Source organism: Rhinolophus ferrumequinum, assembly GCF_004115265.2.
Source record: "Rhinolophus ferrumequinum isolate MPI-CBG mRhiFer1 chromosome 5 unlocalized genomic scaffold, mRhiFer1_v1.p scaffold_110_arrow_ctg1, whole genome shotgun sequence".
NCBI lineage: Eukaryota > Metazoa > Chordata > Mammalia > Chiroptera > Rhinolophidae > Rhinolophus > Rhinolophus ferrumequinum.
In genome coordinates, this window is record NW_022680355.1 from 9,254,621 (window position 1) to 9,270,890 (window position 16,270).

General features: G+C 45.3%; 1 protein-coding gene across 18 annotated transcripts in view; it reads left to right on the forward strand.

Moving 5' to 3' along the window:
• KIAA1217 (KIAA1217 ortholog) overlaps nucleotides 1-16,270 on the forward strand; it is a 292,991-nt gene that overhangs the window by 267,892 nt on the left and 8,829 nt on the right. For 15 of the 18 annotated variants that reach the window (XM_033100543.1, XM_033100557.1, XM_033100544.1 and 12 more), the window contains 7 exons: nucleotides 383-513; nucleotides 1,088-1,235; nucleotides 4,705-5,134; nucleotides 7,914-8,097; nucleotides 11,169-11,332; nucleotides 12,048-12,212; nucleotides 15,680-15,799. In XM_033100543.1, coding sequence (XP_032956434.1) covers nucleotides 383-513; nucleotides 1,088-1,235; nucleotides 4,705-5,134; nucleotides 7,914-8,097; nucleotides 11,169-11,332; nucleotides 12,048-12,212; nucleotides 15,680-15,799 — 1,342 coding nt within the window. The remainder of the gene's footprint in view (nucleotides 1-382; nucleotides 514-1,087; nucleotides 1,236-4,704; nucleotides 5,135-7,913; nucleotides 8,098-11,168; nucleotides 11,333-12,047; nucleotides 12,213-15,679; nucleotides 15,800-16,270) is intronic. The other 3 variants (XM_033100561.1, XM_033100558.1, XM_033100560.1) reach the window with 1 other exon arrangement.

Below are 16,270 nucleotides of genomic sequence, written 5' to 3' on the forward strand. Positions count from 1 at the left end.
CCCTCCCCCCCATCCCCACCCCACCTTCCCTCCCTCCATCTCTCCCTCTCTCATCTGTCATATCACACCCCTCCCCTAGTTGGCACCACAGAAAATGAAGAGTGGGTCCTTTGTCAGCCAGCCACCGTCTTCCCTCTGGCCAACCTGGGCGTCCTCACGGACATGCCCTGGGGAAAGGTACTTGCACCTGCCTGACCATTCAGCAGAATATTTTAAGCCAAACCAAGTGACTCCTCTAAGAGGTGCTCCCGCCCTCCAAGTGGAAGTGGGAGGGGCTGGGACTCAGGACCCAGTGGGAGGTCCAGACGAGCCCTTTGCTGCTGCACCTGTGCTTTCTGAGGACCTGTGTTCACTCCCGTCTGTGGTCTTCTCGTTCCCCCAGTGAGCTGGAAGACTTTGTGGAAGACTTGAAGAAGGACTCTGCATCGGCTAGCCGCGTGGTTACTCTAAAGGATGTGGAAGACGGGGCTTTCCTCCTGCGACAAGTGGGAGAAGCCGTAGCTTCCCTGAAAGGTGAGCTCCCTGCAGGGAAAAGTCTGAAACGTGTTTCCCAGGGGGATTAAAAAAATCTGCCCAACAGTGAGGGCTTCATGCATTCATTCATTCATTCATTCAATCACACAGCATGTATTCATCGAACACCTACATGTGTCAGGCACTGTTCTGAGCAGTTGGGATCCATCACTGAACAAAAGAGGCAAAGGTCGTTGACTTCTTGGAGCTTATGTTGTACTGGTACTGTAAGATTTAGGACTAAATGAAACTAGTAACACTTTCACCTCACTGGGCTCTTAAAATGCACGAGGCACCTGTGCCAAATTCATTAAAGACAACCCGAAGGGACAGTTGACCTTATTCCAAATATAAAGACAGGAAATGAGGGTGAGAGGTGCCTGCCCTTACCTAAGGTCACTTTGAACCCATGTCTGTCTGACACGTGTCCGCCCCTGAAGATGTGTGAGCGCACGAAACGCGCCGTGGCCGGTGAACCCCATGGGGCTCAACCCTATCCTGTGTCGGGGGCGGGAGGGGGCTTGCCCTTCTGGCTTCTTTTCCTACGACTCACCCAACTGCTCTTGGCCTGCAGGAGAATTTCCGACCTTACAAAACAAGATGCGAGCCATCCTGCGCATAGAAGTAGAAGCCGTGCGGTTTCTGAAGGAGGAGCCGCACCGGCTGGACAGCCTCCTGCAGAGAGTGCGGGGCATGACGGACATCCTGACCATGTTGCGGAGGTGACGGGGCTTCCCGTGGGACGCGGAGTAGGGGGCGGTGTGCTGCCGCGGTCGGGGGTCTACGTTCTGGACTCGCAGGCTTCCTCCATGCCGCCGGGACCTTCTCCATCGCTGTGGCAAATCACATCTCATTCCCGTGTCCTGAGGAGGCGGCGGCTCCCCCCCCACCTTGACTTCTATGGAGATGTGGCTTGTGGTTCTGATTCTTCAGCAGCACAGACTTGCTGCATTTGGCACATGCTAGGGCTTAAAATTTACTAGTAAACACAGTGAACGTTTTCTGAAAATCATTTGAAGGTGGTTCTTTTCAATAACATTTCGAAGTTTAAAGAATGGATCAAATATATTATTAGAGTCCTTTACTTGAAGGCATAGATGACTTCAGTTAGAAGAAAATGAGTGGAAATAAATAAAGCCTTTCTTGAATTACCTACTGAAAGAGTATCTGAGATATTGTTGGTCCCACCTAGAAAAGATAAATGAACACCCTTGGGTGGCACAGCCCAAACTACCCTTACCTGCCCATAAAAAAGGGGTCATAGTGGAGGAAAGACTAAAAGAAATCACTGACTCATCCATGACTTTCACTGAAAAGAAAATTCTTGAACTCCATACCCATGTCAAAAGCGCTGAAATATATGCATGCAGGATTGTGTTGCCAGAAGCACCTTTATAAATGCCATGTCATAGCATATACCCTGTCTTTGGGTGACAATTCGATCTCTTCTCAACACAATCATAACGATAACTTATACCTTGAGCACTTTCTATGTATCAGGCATGGAACTAAGCTTCTAGAAGTATAAGCTCATTGGGTCCTAATCAAAACCCTATAGGCAGGCATTGTTTTTCCCATCGTATAGAGAGAATCTGAGGTTGGGGGAGGTTCACTGCAGGTCAGAGGGTGGGGGTGGGATATGTACTGATAGTTTAACTCCAGAGATCACAGTTGGTTCTGATCTCACAGCCCGGCAGTCAGTAATATTTGGACATTCTGCCTGTTCCAGCCCTGGTTTGGATGTTAAAAATATAAAGACAAATAGGACCTCTGCCTTCTTCTCTCACGTGGGAAATAGACACAATTACCAAAAATAAACTATTTCCCAACAGTGGAAGTCCCTGAGTTTCCAGTTTGATAGAACTAGGAAATTGCAGAGACATTACCCTTCAGATCTTGGACCAGATTGGAGAGCAGGTCACAAACTGAAGTAACATATTAGACAGTTTCTTGGAACAATGTTAATCACTAACTATAATCATTTGATCAGATTTATGAGAAAAAATATATTAAATGTGCAGCTGACTTTTAGATGAATTATTAAACATAAGAGCAAGTGAGATTTTTCTAGTAACAGTGACCTCAGGAAGGAGCCTCTTTTGAGATGAAAACACAGTAGAGCAGCCGTTTCATCACCTGCATACATTCCAGGATGCCAAAGGAATTTTGATTCAAACAATAGCCTCCTCCTACAGAGATCACTCTGAGTACTCGAAGAAATTGTATCTGGGTTACATTTCCTCTTAGGTTCACTCATTTTAAATTGCTAGAGTGAACTTTTTCTTGCAGGAGGATAAAAATCTGTTAAAAGAATTCTTCATTAAGCTCTTACCTAATGTGGTAACCCATCCGCAAAGCCTAAAACAAACCACCCTTGTTAAGTGGAAATAGATAGCAAGCTGGCAGATAGCACTGTCCCATTCTCCCTTCTCTTCCCTGAAAAACAATTAAAAGAAAATTTGAGAGCCGGCACAGAGTGATAAAGCTCAGTATTTGTCTTATCTCCAGGGAATGCAAGTTCTAAAAAAAAGATAGGATTGTGTGTTTTGAATGTTATAGGACTTTTTGTCCCATACATGCTCAGTGGCAAGAATGAGAGAGAAAACCAGTTAAGTAACTTGAAAAATAAAAGCTACGTTAGTTGCCATCAGGCTGCCTATCACCAGCCTTTATACTACTCATTTTTTATTGGTATCTTTGATGTGTAACGTGCTGTACTCGGCACTGTGGGACACAATGAAGACAGTAGGAATATGCATGCCCCACCACCACCATCACCACCACCAAGGACATGCCTATATCCTGACACCGTGGCAGAGAAGATAAAGCAGGTGACATTCACAGCTCAGAGCAATTTAGCGGCCTGGGAAGATGCTGAAATATTTTTGTACGTGTTGAATTAGACGTGCTAGGATAACTAAACACAGCTGCCAACCAGGCACTTAGAAATGTGGACTGGAGTTCAAGAGACAGAGGGGTGTTCCTGCATAACTGAGAGGGAGGGGAGTGGGGAGGGAGAGAGGGAGACAGGCAGGGAGGGAGGAAGGGAAGAGAGTTTTAGAATTGGAAGTCGCCTTCCTGAAGGTGATTACGGAAAATGGAAGCGATGGCTATGGTAGAATGAGAGAGAGAGGAGGGAACGGATCCTTGGGGATTGAAGAGATGGGGTGGGTAAAGTAAACAGCGAAAGAAACAGAGAACTGAGTAGCAGAGGAGAGTTGTAGAATACAATGTGTTTTTCCAAATCAAAAATCATTTTAACAAAGAAGGGAAGGAGGGACTAATCGAAAATTATAGGTCAGGTACCATGTTTCACATTGTCTTGCATATAACTCTACATTGATCCTCTCAGCCACCCCTGAGGAAGGTACTGTGAGGTATTATCGCCATTATCATCATCGTCATTATAACATTCTATAGAAAAGCATCTGAGACTGAAAAAGGTGACGTTCCTGACATTGTATCGGTAGAACATGGTAGAACTGATATTTAGACACAGGTCTGTCTGACCCCAAAGGCCACGTCTTTTCCACTGCACCATGAATAGAGATAGAAAAATATCATCAAACGACCCCAGAATGCAGAGGAGGATGAGGACTAACCCAGCTGTTCAATTTGGAGTCACTGTTGACCTTGCAGAAAGCTTGGTCAAGTCCCGGTGGAGAAGCCAGGCCGCACTGGGCTGAGCTACAGGAAGAGCAAGCGGAAGGAATTAGAATATAGACTACCCTTCAAGATGTTTGGCAATGAAAGGAAGAGAGTATGGAGGGTTTAGGAAGCTTTTGGGGTTAGAACTGGGCATGTGTGAGCTCTCCAGGCTGGGAGCAGGTGGGGGAGGTATTGTTAGAAATATGTATGTGATCATTTCACACCACCACGACCAGCACCCAAATACGACAGAATTGCATCAGGGAGGGCACAATAGTGCTGGTGGAGAGAAAAACCGAGGGTCTCCTGTGGAAAGGACTGAGAAAGCAGCTGCCGGAGATAACTAGGAGGTGATTCAAGAGCTTTGGGAAGTTGCCCTGGAAACCCTCAACCCTGAGCTGCTACTCTGAGTTTTAGAATGTTTTCATTTTGCTACAGAATCTTGCCTGGCTTTAGGGTGACACAGCGTTCCAGTGTACTATGATAATAAAACGAAAGTTACCTGTTTGAATACTTAATGCTACTATGCATGCTTTCTCCTAGACACGTCACCGATGGGCTCTTGAAAGGGGCAGATGCAGCCCAGGCTGCACAGTATGTCGCTATGGAAAAGGCCACAGCCGCAGAAGTCCTGAAGAGCCAGGAGGAGGCATCCCACGCCTCAGGCCAGTCCGTCCAGTGCACAGGAGTCCCACGAGACGTGAAGTCGGAAGTGGTGCCCCTGACAGTTCACCACGCCCAGAGCTCTCCCGTCGTCATCCAGCCCTCCCAGCTCTCCTCCACCCTCCTGAACCCGGCCCAGCGCTTGCCGGGGGCCAGTGGTCCACACCCGGCCAGCCCTCCAGCTATCCCCCAGGAGGTGACCTCAGCTCTGCAATCCCCACAGACGCCCCTGAATGGTTCCGCCACGCAGAGCTTCTTCATTGAGGAAATCCACAGTGTGAGCACCAAGAACAGGGCGGCATCGATTGAGGTAGAGTCCTCCTTCCACTTCTCGTAACCCCATCAAGGACTGTAAGACTTGGTCCTTTCCCTCAAAGAGTTTACAGTCTGCTTGTAGAGGCAATTCATAGATGTGTCAGTTATATTTTTATCAAAAAAATGCACGTATATGAAAGGCAGACTTTTTAAAAAAACAAAAAGCTATGAATGGGTTTCAATGGCCAGATTAAAAGAAAGGTCATCAGATTTCAGAGAAGGATGACGCACCTAACGTAGAGGAAGCTGAGGAGGTGGGATGCTGGTAACTGTTTAGCAACTGGCTCTCTGGTGGGAAAAGCCCTGATTTGTAATATTTGCCAGTGTCTGTAGGGTAAAGACTCCCAGCATCACTGATGTCGAGTGACAGCATGACGTCACTGAAGATGCAGTTGGGGAGATGTGAGAATTCAGCTGTCCTGAGACAGTGGGAGCTGGCTCAAGCATACCGCTGGTGAATGCAGGCCTGGGGAGGGTTTGCCACTGACCTTGAAAAGTGAGAGAATCTGGGTAAGCACAGGAGGTTGGTGAGGTCATTCTAGAATAAAGAAATGCTAGAGCGAAGGCTAGAACCAGGAGGAAGTCTGTTTAACTGGAACAAGAAAGAGGAGATCAGGCTGGCAAAACAGGCCAGGACCTGATTTGGGAGAGCTTGAAAATCAGCCCAAGATGTGTGAAGTTCATTGTGTAGATATCAGAGGAAAGCTGCAGCTTGGACCAGTGATTAAAAAAAAAAAAAAGGCATCTTCAGAATATTAATCTGGACACAATATACAGAATTGGCTGAGGTGGTGGGTCTAGAATTAAGGGTGCTGGATGGAAAGTTATTACAGTAGTCTCAGAATGAAAAGCAGAGGCAGTCCCGATGAAAGGAGAAAGCTAGGTCTTAAGGTCACACAGCAGAGAGAGAAGACATGCTATGTTTTTAAATATTCTTTTTATTAAGAGCTGGTCTCAGCGCTCAAGCAGCACATTTTGTTTCCCTTGCTTTCTCCTTCCTCTTACCTGCAATGTTTCCTCCACTCATGATTGTATCCCCAGCAACCTGTTCCTAACCTTTCCTGCCTCTCTTGCAAGTCAGCAGTAGATAACCCAGGTTTCAAGAGGAGATGACCTCTTAAAACTGCTGAGGCTGCCGTCATGGCAACTGGGTCTCTGACCACTGGGTAGCTGCTGTCTGCTCCACAGTCAGGGGCTGGGCCCCTGATCCCAGTCAGCTGATTAAAAATGCTGTCATAGGACGGGGTGGAACTGTGATTGGCAGACGCTGATCCATCACGTCATCCCTATGGGGTGGGGCAGAGAACTGAAAACACGTTTCCACCAAGGATGAGTGGGTCTGTCACTTTAAACATCCCCACATTTAAGAGATGTCAGTGGGACAACTCTTTTATTTAACAAATATCTACTGAGAACCTACTGGGCATTTTGGGTTATCATTGTTATGTGTATATTTTAAGTTATGAGTCACTTCCGACACTGCCCCAATCCACAGTAAGGAGGCCTGAGACTTTCTGCCAACCAGCCTCACGGAGTCCCACTACGTACCAGGCCCTCGTAGGCTCTGGGGTAGGCAGTGAGCAAGTCCGTGCCCTCGAGAAACTTACCTGCTTATAGGGAAAGACAGAGAACAAGTACAGAGGGTGCCAAAAAAATGTACACACATTGTAAGAAAGGAAAAAACTGTATTAATTGTAATACTCAATATATACCGATAACAAAAGATGAATACAAGTCACGTTTGACTTCTACAATTGCAGAAATGCTCAAAGTCGTTACCATCAGCATCCAGACACTTCTGATTATGACGAACTACTGCTTGAGCATAGATAACATCTCTTAAAAATGTGTATACATTTTTTTAGGCACCTCTGGTAATGCCAGGTGATGGTAAATGCTAGGAAGAAAAACTAAAAGAGGGTAAGGATGGTGACTCCGGTGGCTGTTATTTATATAGAGTGAAAATCTGGGGCACATCCTTCACCTCAGTGGGCCCGTGTTCTCACGTGTAAAAGTGTGGGTTCAGTGACCTCCTGGATCACTTCCAATTCTTACATTGCGGGGTTCCACTAATGCTGGTGTTCATGTCCCCGCTGCCTTCCTGGAATGACCCATATGCCGTCTCAGAATCACAGGCAAATGTTGTTTTTAAAAAAAAAAAAAAGTACAGTTATTTAAAAATACATTTTATATTTTTCTCCTTGTTGTAGAACTTGATGGAACTTAGCGGTTATCTAAATAACTCCCCCCCATTTTCTAAGTAAGAAAATGTGGCCCAGTGGCCATACGGCAAGTCTTCGATAGAAGAAGAACTAAGACATAGGACTTTTTCCTCCTAGTGAGTGTGCTGGTGTTCATTTCTGTTGGTGTGAGCATCTCTACAATGAAAACTCAATTTAGAAAACAAAAACTTGGTTCTGGCTACTTACCTTAGAGAACGTGTCCCTGTGTCCCTTTTTATTTACCATGTAGCAGTATGTCGTAAGTGCTCAGTCATCGTTTAGTGAATGGACTTGGGTTTCTGAGCTTTTTTTCCTCTGTGAATGACTATCACGTGGACTTAAATGCAGCCCGCATAGCTCTCTGATGTAGGGACAGCACCAGAGTCGGGTTTGCCTGATGTGCAAAGTGTCCCTCAGCGCAGAACCTGGAACATTACTGTACCAACACTTTAACTGTGTTACACCTCTTCCCGCCAAACAGGAAATCTCTAAACGATGAGTTAGCTTTTTCCTCCGCGTCTTAAACTTCCTTCACTTGTTGTTTTCTTTCAGAAAGCAGAAAGAAAATGGGAAGAGAAAAGACAAAATCTGGACCACTATAATGGCAAAGAGTTTGAGAAGCTCCTAGAAGAAGCTCAGGCCAATATCATGAAGTCAATACCAAACCTGGAGATGCCGCCAGCCTCGGGCCCACAGCCAAAGGGCGATGCTCCCGTGGACAAGCTAGAACTTTCAGGTAAGGTACTGAAAGAGCTGTGTACCTGGCTGCCATCGGGTCGGTGTGGGGCCACCCACTTAAGCACATGCTGGCCAAAGAAACCCATCTCTCACTAATTAAAAACCTTATGCAATTGAAAAATTGCAAGAACAAATCCCTCAGGTATCCCTAGAGCCTCATTACTACTTTTTGACTATCACCGTAGTAGGGGAACTGTTCTGTGTTACGATATCTGAACAATGCCCAATAAGGAAAAATTGAGATTCACAGCTTCTGCGTTTCCTATGAATTTATGACACTTCCCAGCACCAGCTGGAAGAATATGAAGCCTGCATTGAAAGCGAGAGCTTTTCACACGCTACAGAAAGAAAATGCCAGCTCTTAGGAGCTCCCAGAGGGGATATTAGATCACAAGGTGAAATTGTATTCCTAAATCAAAATTATTGAACTGCATATTTAACCAGTGAAACTATGGAAGTTAAGCATCCACATGTCAATAAATAACATAACATAACTTAACAAACTCAGCCTACTCAATCTCGAACCAATTACAGTCTTTGTGCCTTATGCTGATACTAAAATTATGTACGGTGACATCATTTTACTAGCGGCCCAATGTCTCTGAGAGTCACATTCAATGAGGCCTTGTCCAGCAACTACAGTTAATTTGAAAAGAAATGGCATCTTGACTTGCATGTCAAGGAACATGAAAGTGGATACAATTTATAACCGGTATAACCACTGTAACACGTTTCGTTCCACAAAGTTGCTCTAAAACTCCACTCCCTGAAACTCTCCCCCTCGGACTGTGCTGAAAGATGTTTTTCCCCTCCTTCCCCCCCCCGACAGCTGTGAGAGGGCCTGTCTGGGGCCCCTTGGAGGTCAGTCACCAAGACATGGGGTGAGAAGGGTCCTGGGGGACAGCTGTGCTCTCACAAAGACCTCTTCCCTCTGAAGTTCCCGTGGATGAAATGATCTACCTCATTACATCGCTATCGGGCCTAAGTCAGCTCTCCCCATGATTAATTTTGTCCTGTAGTCCTTTGATGTTTTAGAATTACAAATAAATTATAAATTTAGAAATATGAATAAACTTGTTATTGTTCCTTCTCATGACTGTCCGATAGAAAAAAAGTAGCAATACATTTTGTTAACCTCATTTGGGATTTTTAGTCTTTCAGATTTAAAAAAATTGCATAAATTAGTTTTTAAATTACTTCCCAAAGTATTTTCACTCAGTTAAAATGTTCTTATTGTTGTTGTTGTTGTTCTTTTTTTCTTTATAAATACAGGGCTTGGTTTCTTGTCAGAAAGTGTTCAGTAATGTATAGGCCACTAGAAATGTGTAAGGGTATCTATCATCCATTATCTGTAAACGTTAGTTTCTATTATTTTTATTTATTTGTCCTGGATGTTATTGTTTTTATTTTTGTTTATTAATGAGGTGAAAATCTAAGCTTGGAGTTTTAAAAAATCATTTATATTTCCTTTTATATGAATTGTCTGACTGCTTAGATAATGGGGAAGGATGGATAGCTCCCCAAAAAAATCAACAGCTTTTCGAAAATTTTAGAAGTTGTGGCCTCAGTCAATGTTAAAACAAAAATATTCACAAAGACATATTTGAAAACACCAAGGAAGACTTTATGCAAGACTATTGCAGTGGGAGAGAGAAACTGAACTCAGTTCTGAATACAGTGAGGTAGGGAAATTCTTGCCAACAGCAAGCCAAACTTAGCTATCAAGGGTGGGCAGTGTAGAACTTATCAGATATCAAGGATGGAGGATTCTTGCTCAACTGGATTCTTTGCTAAAACTGGGCTCAGCAGATGACGGTCAAGGCCTACAGTTCAGAGGAGCCTGACTAAAGTTGGTCAAAGTGGGAGTCTGTCATCAGACATGAGAGGAGGGACCAAGCCCCGTCAGCCTGTGCCAGTCCCTAGGGGGACCCAAAGTGGAGGTGGCCGTCCTGAGGCCAGACTGCTGGCTTAGGAACCAGCCCCCTGGCCCAATTCTGCTAGAGCCCTGTAACCCAGTGCCCTCAGGCACGAGACAGAAACTGGTGACTACAAATCATCACTGGCATGGCACCCTGATGACTTACCCAAGTCTTTATCACACCTTTAAATGGAATTCCTCAAGCATCTCCTCTAAACAACCCTGTCTCCGCTGCTCAGAAAAGACAAACATACTCCTGGGAGGTCAGGCCATGTCCCTAGAGAGAGTTGGGACAAAGCCCAGCTGGAGGCACTGACCCTGAATTTCTGGTTCTACCACTTTAGTGAGCTGGTGGGTAGAGTATTTGCAAAGGGCGGAAGAGAAGAAGGTTGATAAGGGCAGGAATAAGGCTGTTTGTTTGAGTTTTGATTAAGGAATGCCTTTTTCTGAGCATTCTTCTATAGAAAGCTGGGCAGATATCTGTCTACATCTCCTAACCTGTAGTATCAATGCTAATTTAAAATTCTCTCATTTCTGCATTTTCTGTCTCCTTTCCTTTTTCCAACCATATAACCATGACCAAAAAACCCACTTTCTCCCTGACTTTGTTCACTGTTTCCATCTGCCTCCCACTGTCCCTCCGGCCCTTCCTTGGCCAGATTCTACTCTGACATCCCTTCTGCTAAAGCTGTTTTTCAGACTGGGGGGATGAAGGCTTTGGAGGCCAGGCAGAGAGCTCTGGCTTTGCCTTTGTGTTCTGCTCTTTGATCTCTCCAAGTAATGCTCAGCTTTTTTTGTTTAATAACAGCTAATACTTACGTAACATTTACAATGAGCCAATAGTCACTGTTGTAAGTGCTTTATGTATATATTAAGCCATTTATTCCTCAAGAACAGCAGTGGAGAAAATATTGGTATAATACCCATTTAATAGATGAAGAAACCAAGGCAGAGAGTGGTTAATCAACTCATGCAGGGTCTTTCTGGGATTTCAAGCCTATTGGACTTCAGGATCTATACCATTAATTGTTACACTATGGAGAGAATAGAGAAATTTTTAAGTCAGAGTGCTTGAGTTTATAGAAATACACTGGACTTTCCGGACGTCATCTTGAAAAGAGATTATTATGCAATGGCGCATTGTTTTCCAGAAGACTCTCCAAATTCAGAACAGGACTTGGACAAGCTGGGGGGTAAGTCCCCACCTCCTCCTCCCCCGCCCCCTCGAAGGAGCTACCTGCCAGGATCGGGGCTCACCACAACCAGGTCCGGCGACGTGGTCTACACCAGCAGGAAGGAAAACACCACCACTAAGGTCTGATGGGTTAAGCCCCAGTAAACTGGTCTCTGGGTTCAGATGGTAGCCTTAGACAGGGTCATCTTTATTCTCGTTTAGAACATAAAAAGGAGTGAGGCAAGAATCAAATAACCTAGATCATTAGGAAGCACTGCAGATGGGAAAAGGTCAGCCAGTGTTACTGGACTAGACTCAGCACCATGAGTTTTAGCCTTACTTGACTTCTAGCTGCAAGTATGTGAAATGCAGTTCACAAGCTACTGTCCCAGCCGGGCATCCTGAGATTGAAAATGGGGGTGGGAGTGGGATAGGAGGGGAAAGCAAAAGAAAGACCATCTTACAAAGGTTACTGGCATTAGCCATCCGTTATGGGAGTCTCTACAGAAAGATGGTCGATGGACTTTAGCTTCCATTTAATTGGCAAGTTTTGTCTTTTTATGTCCAAGGTAAAAATTCAAGTTTCAAAGAGAGGTAGTGTGGGAGAGCTTTTCTTAAAGGCATGGAATGTTGAGGAGTTACCATTTTATTATAATTCTTCAATCCATTCACTAAAATGGTAGCTTGCATAAACAAAAACCCAAACTGAATGCAAGTGGACAAAATAGCCTCGATTTGAAGAGCTAGAACGCCAGTGTACTAGGCAGTGAGGGCACGTGTGTTCTTGTGATCTCTCCCTCTATTTGTCGGTACCTGGGGGTGTTAAACCAACATCTGTGACTTGACTCTTCCATAGGCAAGCAGTGAAGATGCTGGACCAAGTCCACACGCTAGAGCCACAAAATGTCCATCAGAGGAGCCTGCTTCAGCTTGGACCCCATCCCCACCACCTGTCACTACCTGCTCTGCAAAGGACGAGGAAGAAGAAGAAGAAGGAGATAAAATAATGGCAGAACTCCAGGTGGGTGGATGAGGTGGCTGACCGTGTTTCCCTGCCCTTCCCCTTAGGGACTCTCCGGCTACGTCTCTCACAGATCCATTAGCTAGAAAGCTGGAAAGGAACCCCACGGACCTGGGCCCTGCAAGCAGCATGGCCTCCCCTTTTCCAAGATGGCACAGAACTAGGCTCTCAGAGCACCTTAAGGGTGTGTGTGGAAGGAACAACCATTTCACAAAACAACTCAGGAAGTGTATGCAAAAATCAGTTGCAAGCTTTTCTAGCTCTGGCTGGTAGGATTTACTTTTCTTTCTTTCAATCTTAATAGTGTCTGCTTCATGTCAAAAAGAATTAAAAGAAGATTAGAAATACCAGCCATCATCTTGTCTCGATAAAGACTGACTAAGGCCCCTTTGGGGTGGGGGGGGTCCCGTTATTTGGTTTTAATACTTACAATGGCTGACCTTGAGTCGTGTGGCCTCCTGTACTCCCTACCCGGTTCCCATTCACTATCAATATCGTCTTGGCCAATATTCGGAAAAGCTAAATAATTGTGTTTCCCATTTTCTTTGGCTTATTTGAGAAATGATTATTTTCAGGTTTTCGTTTTTTAACTAATTGCCACAGTCCACCCATAGATTTAAGGATGGGGTGCAGGGGCTATACCCAAAACTGAGCCCACAATTCAAATCATGGGTGTGAATCTGCCCTAGGTGTACGTTGTGAGAACTTGGCTGATCGAAGACATATACATAATTCCTAGGCCACAGTCTGTTCACAGAGTACTTCATTTGGACCCATGCTTATTATAGGATTTTTTTTTTTTTTTTTTTTTTTTCCTTTCCCTTCAGATGGTCAGACCACAACTTTCTTAGGGCTCAAAACATGTTGCCTCTTCATCAGTGTGCCCGTGGTTTTGTGCAGGCTCAAGGATCTGCAGTCTTCATTTGGAATAGGGAAAACTTTCAAACCATGTCATTCCTACTGCTGCTGTCCTACTCTGCTTTCCGGGGTAATACCTGCCAGAGTGGAGCTTCGTGGATAGTATTGGGAACACAGGGCTGCAGTTCATGGTCACGTGCACGAGCCTTTTGAGCCTCACTTAACCTCACAGCCTGGCCTGGCACATCCCCTCCACCAGTCAGAGTATTTATAGGGTTGTGGTTTTTTTTTAAAGATTTTATTGGGGAAGGGGAACAGTGTGTACTTCCAGGACTTTTTTTCCAAGTCAAGTTGTCCTTTCAATCTTAGTTGTGGAGGGTGCAGCTCAGCTCTAGGTCCAGTTGCTGTTGCTAGTTGCAGGGGGCACAGCCCACCATCCCTTGCAGGACTCGAGGAATCGAACTGGCAACCTTGTGGTTGAGAGCCCACTGGCCCATGTGGGAATCGAACCGGCAGCCTTCGGAGTTAGGAGCATGGAGCTCTAACCGCCTAAGCCACCAGGCCAGCCCCTATAGGTTTTTAGAATGGTTGGAGAATTGCATTCATAAGAATCATAGATTTATAAAGTTAGTAACTCATAAAACAGTTGAGAGCGTGGAGTCATCCATCACTCAGTTATCCAATGAGAACCTTCTGGCTAGTGACACTGCATGTCAAAGCTACGTATTACTTGGGGGTTGGTGCTTGTCCTAAGATGTATAGGCACATCCTGAGGTCACTCGTTGGAGCATCTGTCCCCACATTATGGTGTGAATTGATCATGGGCTCTGCCCCCTCACCAGCTTTGTCAGCCTGAGTGGATTGTCATGAGTGCTACATAATTTTAGATCTGTGCAAGGTGAATAATTACTAATAAGCAAAGAAGTAGAGACTTTTAGTGACTAATCCTGCACTAGCCCTCCAAGAGAAGTAATTTATTTGTTCCAGCCACTTGGAGCCATCACTTGAGAATATTTCCCTCCATTGAAGTCTAAATATCTTTGCTGCTGTCTTTGAAAGCTTTACAAAAACAGTCCTATCTGGCTTCTTGCTGTCTTATTGGTGGTTAGATAATAGTGGTGAATGAAGTGCCCTAACTTAATCAAATCCCATTTGCCCTCCTGCTGCAGTAAAGAGCCAACCTGCTGCATCAAAAAGTCGGCCAGTGGCCAGTGGCCAGACTGGTTCCTTTGCCCCCTCAGGCTCTAGAGTCAGAAACCCCAGAGGCAAGACAAGGAGCAGCTGCAGCCCCTGAGTGTGACTGTGGAACACCTTTCCTGTTCCGTGTCACCGGGCATCAGAAGAAAGCACAGGCTCCAAAGCATAGGGTCTGACAGCCCATAGAGATGGCCGGTGGTCTTAGTGAGTGGCGCCCTGGGCATCTCCAGGGCCAGCTAGGCCTGGGGGGGCTGAGGGACAGTGAGGAGGACGCCCGTGCGGCAGGAGCAGGGAGCCAGCAGAGACGTGGAAAAAGCAGGCCGGGGCAGGTCCCAGCATCGGCTCCGTTCCCATTTTAGGACCAGTGCTGCAATGTTCACTTGCGAAGGGCATGGGTTATTCTTTCCGCCTGCAGAGTTATTTCCAAATGACAATATTTGACATCAAGAAAATTGGAGAGAATGATTTGAGATGGTTCATTTAAATAAGTGGTTTTTAAATCCTAGCTGCACGTTAGAATTACACAGGGAGTTGTTTTTAAAAAGTCCTACAGCCCAGAGATTCTGACTTAAATATTTTCTGGGTAAGCCCTGGGTACTTTTTTTAAAAAACTAGGCAGTACATTGAAAACCCAATTTCAAGAAACTTGGGTGCTTGGGTTACTATCTGTGCTGCTGTCACCATCATACTGTCACTCCTTTCTGCCGTATGGACACAGCCCGTGTTTCCTCTGAGGACGGGTCTTCCTGACTCAGAGTCGGTGTGGGCTCCTATGCCTACGCTTGTTAGTTTTCAGAGGCAAGTCGGGCTCAGGCAGCTCCGAGGCCACTCACAATCTAAGGAGCCTCCCTTTACTGTAGTGAGCCTCAGAACACCTCAGAGCGTGGGAGTACCTGTTACTATTTCAGACAATGAATTGGTAAGGATTCCTTTTATTTTCACATTTAAAGGTTTGTAATATCTTGTGCCCTTTTTTCTATTATATCAATTTAAAAAATGGAAAATAATGGTAAAAAAAAAATGAAAAAAAGGGACGACCTTCTTGTTTTGTTTTAATTCATTTTTATATTCAATATTTTTGAAAGGTCAAAACAAGAAGCCCTACCAAGCACAAATCAGGTTCACCCCAGACAGGAAGAAAGGGCGTTCTTTTCAAGGGCTGTGTCCTTTTACCTGGTGTGGCCTCAAAATCAGAATGCCTCAGCCCCGGGCTCTGCCCCCTCACCAGCTTTGCCAGCCTGAGTGAAGCCAAACGGGGAGCAGGTTTTCAAGGCGCTCCTCCCTGGCCCTGGTGTCTCCTGCATACGGGGCCTGGCTGGGGTCTCCACGCCTCTGGAGTGATCCCTGCCTGTCCCCTCCCTCCTCCGCGCTACCCTTGAATTCCTGTTAACCTCAGTATTTTAATTCCTTAGGCATTCCAGAAGTGTTCCTTTATGGATGTAAATTCAAACAGTCACGCTGAGCCATCCCGGGCTGACAGTCACGTTAAAGATACTAGGCCGGGGGCCACAGTCCCACCCAAGGAGAAGAAGGTAACGTGGCTGTTACACATTTGCCACGCGGTCGGACAGCCCTCTTTCCTTGCTCTGACACTAACACCGCTCCTGCGCTTGTCCTTCTTCACCCTCTCTTTTTTTCTCTTGCCCTTTTTTTTCTTTCCTTTTTTTTTTTTTGTTTTTTAACTAATGGCGACACAGCTTTACATTTACATCAGAGATACCCAGCCGAGGTTTTCAGAGCAGACGCTGTATTCCTGTGCACCGAGGAATATAGTTATGTGCAGAGTTTAGGCATTATCTTCACAAACTAAAGAATATCCAACTTTCAACATGTTCTAGAATGACTCTTTAAGAAAAAAAAAAACTATGCAACCAAGTACGTAGCACTTTTTCTAACCTTTAACATGTCTGCTTTACCAAAAACATAAAAAATAGGTGAAAGACTTAGATTCCAGGAAGAAAACGCAGGGCAGAGCTGCATACCTGCCACCATGCACAGGTAGT